This window comes from Pteropus vampyrus, unplaced genomic scaffold (assembly GCF_000151845.1).
Source record: "Pteropus vampyrus isolate Shadow unplaced genomic scaffold, Pvam_2.0 Scaffold7, whole genome shotgun sequence".
Classification (NCBI taxonomy): domain Eukaryota; kingdom Metazoa; phylum Chordata; class Mammalia; order Chiroptera; family Pteropodidae; genus Pteropus; species Pteropus vampyrus.
In genome coordinates, this window is record NW_011888788.1 from 712,228 (window position 1) to 719,828 (window position 7,601).

The window sequence follows — 7,601 nt, forward strand, 5'->3', positions numbered from 1 at the left end:
CCTCCCCGCCTCGCTCGCAGTCCGCCCGCCGGCGCTCAGGCCGCGGGGGAATCCCTCCATCTCCCCGCCCCGCGCCCCGGGAGGGGAGGGGACAGCGCCGGCGCTCGCGGACCGGCTTTCTCCGAGGGAGCGCCCCAGAGGCTAGTGCGCACTGAGCCGCCGGAACTCGGCGCTGCGCTGCGCTCTTAGGAACGCGGGGTGCCGTCGGGTCCGGCGGAGCTGAGACGCCGGCAGCCTCGGCGGGAGCGAATCCTTGGTGGTGGGGGCGCCCACCCACTGAGCGCCCTCATGTTTCCTGCGCAGGACGCTCTGCCCCGCGGCGGGCTGAACCTGAAGGAGGAGCCGCTGCTGCCTGCGGGCCTGGGCTCGGTGCGCTCCTGGATGCAGGGCGCGGGCATCCTGGACGCCAGCACAGCTGCGCAAAGGTAAGCGCTGGGATGCGACGCGGCGCGCTCGGGTTGGACGGCTCCGCGCCGCCTTTGCCCAGCTCCCTGAGCTGCCGGGGCGAGGGCTGGAGGGAGCCCTAATTCTGCACAGTCCCAGCAAGCTCTCCCGCCCACCCTGTCCCGTGCGCCTGTCCTTTCTCCTGAAGAGGTGGGGCGGGGCGGGGCGGGGCTTCTGCCTCCACTCTTGGCTGTCCCGGCTCAGACTTTTGACTGTCACTGGCGGGCCCAGCCGTCCATGACTTTAGTGGAAGAGGTATCTCGGCTGCCTGTCGTCCCTGAGCCATGCCCTACAGCCACCAACCGTCAAGGAATGGCCAACCCCTCCTTCCTGGGCAGTCCCAGTGCCTCTCTTGGTCCAATTCCGGGGCTCTCTGCCAGGAAAATTACGAAACCCAGCCTCCTTTCTGCTTTCCCACGCCCCTCAGAGTTGGAGGATAGGTTGTGCCGCGCTGGAGAAGCGGCTGGGGGCTGGAGTAGGGGGAAAAGATGAGGTGGGCAGTCAGCTTGCTGGAATGATTGGGGCTGGGAATGGGGCAGGGCCGCTCAGTTCCCGCCTCTTAAGATGTTTTTCTAGTGGGTCCTGCGGGAGGCAGGGTGTCCCTGGAAACCCAGCACCCACGCCCATTTTCTCTGACTCCTTTACAGAAGTCTGGGCTGAGGGGCTTGGTGGGGGATGGACTCCTGGGTTTGGAAAGAAGGTTTAAAGATTTGTTGCTCTGACCTCTACAACACCTGGGCCTTCACCTTTTTGTAACCCCGGGGGTGGGGGGTGAGGGAGAGGGTAGGACTAGGGAGGTGCTGCCTCTGCAGACAGCTGGAGCATGCGAAAGCCAGGCTTCCCAGAGTTCTGAGCAGCTGCTTGTCCAGAAGCTTGAAGGGATTCTGTTAGGGGGTTGCCAGGGCAGAACAGGGCTGGCACCGGGGCCACGTCTTCACATCCCCAGTCCTGTCCAGGGGACTCCACTCCTAGTCCAGCCTCAACCTCACCCCTTAACAGACACACACCTTGTTTCACTCACAAACTAAACCAGTAATTCTGCACTACTGTTCTTTCCGGACTGTCAGGAGGAAGCACTAGGGGCTGTCTCTGAAGCTCATCTCTTCAAGAAGAGAAAGGGTCTTGCCTGCGAATTAATTCACTTGATTTTTCTCATGATATAACTATATTCCAGAAAATTAGAAAACAGAAAACAAAATCCCACCTCTCTGATACAACTACTGTCAATATTTTAGTGTATTTCCTTCCTATCTTTCTTCTCATTAACATGTTTTTTCCTGTGCTATGCATACAATTCTGTTTTTCTGTTCTGTTTTTTTATTTAACTTGAGCCAATTGATTTTAATGGGGCCCCATTCTTTTCTCCATCACTGGCCATGTGGTAAGAGCTCCTGGTAATAGTAGATAGGGTGTCACAGTAGGGCCTCTGCATTTAAGGTTCCTGCTTCTCTCCCATCCTCCCCCTGTGGCAGCCCCAGGAAGCAGATTTGATGAGGGGAGAAGCAAATGTGAAGGAGGCAGTGCCCTTGTCGCCTGTATGGGTGCAGGAAGTGTCAAGATGAGTCTCTTCCAGGGGATCAGGCCATGTATTGTCTGCACATAGGGGATCTTAGCAGGTGTTGGGGAGTCCAATCTAAGTCCCCAGGGCCACATTGCTGGGACTCAGAAGGCTTTCCCAGTTTGAAAAGGGGCATTTCTTCAGGACTGGGCTGTTTATTTCCAAGTCCGGAGACTTCTTTGTCTTAGGACACAGATTGGCAGATTCCCCCCTTCCCACCCCACCCCCATATTTGGTTGACTCTGAGCCACCTCCTTCCAGAGAGGAGCAGGTTAATCCTTTCTCCTCATACTTCCCAAGGTGACCTGGCATCTCTCCTATTTGTATCTAGATCCTCAGTTGGTCCTCTGCTCAGGTCTTCCCATCCTAAAACAGCAACAACAAAACTTTCTTTCCCATTCCTACCTCCCTCTTCAACCTCTACCTGCTTCCTCTCCCTCTGCCTCTGAGAACCTTGCTCAGGAGCACTCCTCCCCTCAAGGGCTGCTTGGGATCTGACAGTTGTCTTTGATGCTGTTCTCACCTTTGCTACATAGCCACCTGGTTATTAAGGCTTCTAGAGTTCTCTGCCTCTGTGTCCTATTCCTAAGCTCAGTGCTCATGGCCAACTGTTTACAATAAAACGCCCTGCCCCTCCCCCACTTTCTCCTTGGCTGAAGGTTTACCTAGCCTGATTTCCCACCTTAACCTCCTAGCCCACTGCCCCAACCCCAGCCTCTACTCACTCCCCCAAAACCATCTGCCATACATCAGAGACCAAAGCAATATTTCCAAAGAACTTTTCTCTGATCATATCCCTCCCAAATTAAAAACTTCTCCTGCACTTCCTCCTAGATATTCAGCATTCAAAGCCCATCACAATCTGACCCTAAATTTCCTTCCAGCCTTCATATAATACTTGGCATCCAACAATGTCTTTTCAAACAGTTGCCCTGTCCCCAGCACCCACACACTCACCAAATAAAGTCTTATGGCCTCTGGGAGCCACCCCACCCAGCATCTTCCCTATTTCTGCTCTCCCACCCAGCCCAGGGGAATGGTTCTTAGTGCTGCCTAACGATGCTCGCCACAGGTCAGATTCAGCTGTGCCCTGCCTGTCCTGGGCTTCCTTGCCCTGCCAGCCTGTGCCTTCCTTTAGGGCAGAGATGATGGCTTCTTCATCCTCATGTCCACAGCATGAAGATAGGCTTGAGCATTCAGTAGGGGAGCAATGAGTATTTGCTGAAGGAAGCAGGAGTGCATGTTAGAAGGTTCCCAAATCTTTTTCTGTTGGGCTCTCTAAATTGGTGGTCCCCAGGATCTACCCGACCCCAGGAACCATATACTGGAGCAGCTGCTGCTCTCTAGCTTTATGATGCCAAGATTTTACAGATGGAGGAGAAAGCCCAGAGCCTAAGAACAGTGAGGGAGGCTCTGCCAACAAGAAGGAAAGTTCTGAGCAAAAGTAGGGAGAGAAGGGGCTGCATACCCTCACACAGGAGGCAACAGGGAAGGGAAGGAAAGGGAAGGCTGGTGCAGAGGGCTGGCAGGGTCTTCCTAGTGGAGAACTTTGCACAGGACCCTGGCCATTGCCGTGACCGTCCCCACCTGGGGCCAACAGGACTTTATCTCTGAGACCCACATCCCAGCCGGAGCCCACCTTCCCCAGATTCCCATTCAGATCCTCCTCTTTCTAGAGTGTTCAGCACAGAAGGAGCTATCCACTCATTCTGATGTGACTCCCAGCCTGGGGAGACCCCTGGAGGACCCAGGCCAGCCCTCTCCCTTGAGCTGGTTCCAGTGCACTTTCAGGGCCCTGAGAGGGAAGCCAACTGGGGCTGCCTTTCCTGTAAGCAGCTGCAGGCTAGCCTCCCTGCTAGGAAATGCTTTTGTTTGCTTTAATAATTAATAGCCCATCCTCAGCCTGGGACCTGGCAGGCAGGCGTGTGGGTGGGTGGTGAGGGAGTGGGCCTAGAGAAGCAGGGTGGGCAGTCTTTTCTCCCTTGTTTAGGGATCTTGGTGGGTAAGACAGTTTCCTGGGGCAGGTGATCAGAGCTGCTGCTGGGGCAGTGGGAGCAGGGGAATATGAAGTAGTCCCCAAAACCTCCTCTCATTCCAGCAGACATCCCTGGACGTAGGTTCTAAACAGCTGCCTCTAGCCACCAGGTCCTCCTCTGCCCGCATTGTCAAGGTGGGTGTGCCCCAGTGAGCTGCTGCTTTTGTCTTCCTTGGTCTGTGGCATAGCCAGGCTCTGGGCATGTTGGGCTAGGCAGGGCTAGGCCAATAGATCTTGACTGGGGTCAGCAATGCCAGGCCCAGCTTGATGGTTACCAGCAGCCCAGCGGCCCAGGGGATGCCTGCAGAGAGAGTGGGGGCTAGTGGGACGTTTGGAGGAAGAGAGGATGCAGAGAAAAGGGGACACTTATGTAGCCCATGCCAGAATGAGAAAAGAGCTGAATGTAACAGAGACTTTAGAGAAATCTGAGACAAAGGATGACATACAGGAAACATATTCTTTTTCACTCCTTCTATCTCCTTGAGAGGTGGTCAAAAAGGAGCCTGCTCCCATTGCTGATGACCTCAGGGCTTGTCCCCATTTCCCCAGTATCCCAGACTCCAAGATGGATCAGGCCCAAGCCAAAGCACTGCTCAGAACCTTGGGCTGTCAAGAAGGCAAGAGAGGATTTGGTAGGGGTTAGGAGGAGGCAGAGGCCTGAGGGTGCCTCTGTGGAGAAGCCAAAGCTCCAGCCTTGGCCACTTGTCCCCTGAGTGATTTGATGTGCTTGTTTTAAATTGCTCATATTTATAATAAGCGTGTGGTCAAGAATGTAAGAAGCCGCGAGTGGCCTTCCGAGTAGAGAGCAGAGACTGTGAGGGAAGTGTCTGTACTAAACAGCTATGACATAAGACAGGCCCTGGGGCATCCTGCTCAGCCTCACAAAGGAATGTCTCCAGGGACTGCTAGGTGGCCCTAGCAATAGCAACCAGACAACTCAGCAGTCCCTAGCGTGTCCCCATATGCACCCCCTGTACTCTGGAGCGCAGGCCACCTGAATGGCCCAAGCTGTGAAGGTCAGGTTGTCCTTGATGTTGACTTGAACCTGGACTCCCAGTTCAGTACTCAGGAAGTCCATGCATACCGTGCTTGCTACAAGGCAAGTGTCTTCCTACGAAAAAGTAGCTATACGAACCAAAGCTCTTCCCTCACAGTCATCTTTAACTTTTTGGGCTGTTTCAGAACAGAAGATGAGAAGTGGTGAGTGGGCCATGGTAGAAATATTTAAACAAGCACTTTCTCCACCCACATCCGGGTTCTTTAGTACAGGAGCAAATGGCCCACCACCTCAGCATGCTCCAGAATTGATAGGAAAGTGTTTGAACATTTTGTTGAAAACAGTCTTTTCTAAGAAAGCAAGGAGATGTGTAATTTGTTTTGGAGTCTTACAAAACGTAGTTAATATACCTGTTTTCATCGCTCAGCCGCATTTATCTGAAAAAGGCTCTTATGTGGCAGGCTTTGTGCACTAATGATGCTAAGTGAATGAGGTGTTTCTGAATTATAGGCCCCAAGAACACATGTACCAGGTGAGGCACTTCTTGTGCATATCTGCCAAGCTGCACTCAGGCCCTTGGGCTGTAGCTTTGCTAGCTTTCATCACACCGCAGCCCCTAGGTGGCTGGTGGTTGGCACCCATATCTTCTTAGACCCTTGGTAAAGGGTCTGCGTCTCCTGCCAGCATCTGCTTCCTAAGACTTTCTCAGGCTGCAAAAGGCTGCTCTGCCCACTTGCACCCCAGGCCAGAAGTAACTAAGGAGTACTCCCAGAAGCCCTCAACCAATGACTGGAGTTGGTCAATAAATACCCCAGCAACCCTCCTCCAGCCCTCTGAGGAGATAACTCCAAAGCACGTGTTCTGGATGGTTTCCAGAGCTCCCGGTGGGATTGAGCTGCAGTTGCCCACAGTGGCAACTTGTTAATAATGTGCCCTTTATAAACTGCCTTTCCCTTTCTCGCTCACTCCCCGCCCCCACCAGTGTTTCCTAGACGCACCTTCCACATGAACTATGCATTTGAGGGTCTGCTTCTGGGGAAACCGAAATAAATGACTGTCTCTCCCAACTTCGGGGGCTCTGCTCCTGCCTCCTTTCTTTTAGATAAAGGATTCATATCAATAGACATCCTCAGAGTATCTCCCACATTCTAGTGGTTGGCTTAGGCGCCCACACTTTGGAAACCACAGAATCAGAGACATTGATTGGCCTTCATCACATCTGTCTGTCTCTAAACTAGTGTCAGAGCAGACAGCGTCCATCCCCGCCTAGCTGTATCCCACACATCTGCACCTCCTCTGCAGGAGTGCCTAGCATGGCTCTTAGGCCTCTCTCTCCACATCCTATTTCTATCTTCTGAGTCGTTGGACCGAATCTCTATGTTTCTTTCTTTCTGTTCTTTAATTGTGGTTTGTTTTCTCATTACAAGAGCATCAGCTAGTCCCAAGGGGAGAAAAGCAAAAGTCTCTCCTTTCCCTTCCCCCACCCTCTCCCTCTGGGGCCTGCAGTTGCACTCATGGATGTTGGTTGGTCACCTACTGCACACTGGGGGTGGAGGTGCCTGGGGGTACCGGGAGAAGGAAGGCATAGTCCAGACCAACCTCCAGTGCACCCACTGATGTGCTGATCCTTATGTCATTCTCCATGTCATGTTCACAAGAAATGCTGAATGTCTTTAAAGCAAAACTTTTTCTATTTCACTTTGATCTTCTCACATGTCTGGCAAGAGTATGAACAGGGTAAACAAGAGACATTCATAGACCAGGAGCAGCCCTGGGGGTGCTCAGCAGGGGCCTTGCCCATTCTTCAGTCTTCTGCTGGTCTGCTGGAGGCTCGGACTGTTACATTGTTCTGCTGTTATTCATGATAGGGATTTTTTTCTCAGAGCTACACACTAGCCACCTCATTCCCATTGCTTTGTAAAGGCCCAGGAGAATGATTGATTGTGCCTCAGAGCCATTAAATGAGATGAGGAAAAGAGGATGATGCTGGGCCGTCTCAGGGGAATTGGAAATTAGCCTGACCCCACTGTGGAGTCAGGCCTGTGAGCACAGGCCTGTGAGCACCAGTGTCCGCAGACCCCAGGCAGGGGTACCTGACCTCTCTCTCCAGGAATCCTCTCCTGCAGGGAGGGTGGGCCCTATGAAGAGAACTTGGCTTGGGGCTTAGGCCAGACGTCCTAGGTCTGGTCCTTAGGAGCCTGGCAAGAGCCAGTAGGCAGCTAGGACCCAGGACTGACTGATATTTGCCAAGAGGGATGGATGAGAGTGGAAGCTCAGGCCAGCATTGTTGATTTACTCTTGGCCTGGAAAGTACAAGAGTGTCTATGTAGAAAGGGTGTGTTGCATGGTCTAGGGGACTGTGTTTCTGCCAAGCATCCACCACTCCCCTCTTAAAACCTTTTTCTTTACCCTTCCTCCCTCCCTGCTGTCTGAAAGCTATCCAGTGCCTTTTCTGGGCCAGATGACAGAATAAAGGGCAGAGTGATCTCGGATGGTTCCACTGACCTGCCTCTTTCTGGCCTTTTCTCCTCCCAGGTGGTCCTGGAACCCATCCCTGGGAGCTTCTC

The 7,601-nt window shown here is 53.2% G+C and overlaps 1 protein-coding gene across 4 annotated transcripts in view; it reads left to right on the forward strand.

Annotated features, from left to right (window-relative positions):
• The first annotated feature begins 185 nt into the window (after positions 1-185).
• EBF4 (early B cell factor 4) overlaps positions 186-7,601 on the forward strand; it is a 49,914-nt gene continuing 42,498 nt past the window's right edge. For 2 of the 4 annotated variants that reach the window (XR_896424.2, XM_023537021.1), the window contains exon 1: positions 186-425. Coding sequence is in view for 3 of the 4 variants with exons in the window: in XM_023537021.1 (XP_023392789.1) it covers positions 289-425 (137 nt within the window). In the remaining variant the exon portion in view is untranslated. The remainder of the gene's footprint in view (positions 426-7,601) is intronic. The other 2 variants (XM_011369427.2, XM_011369439.2) reach the window with 2 other exon arrangements.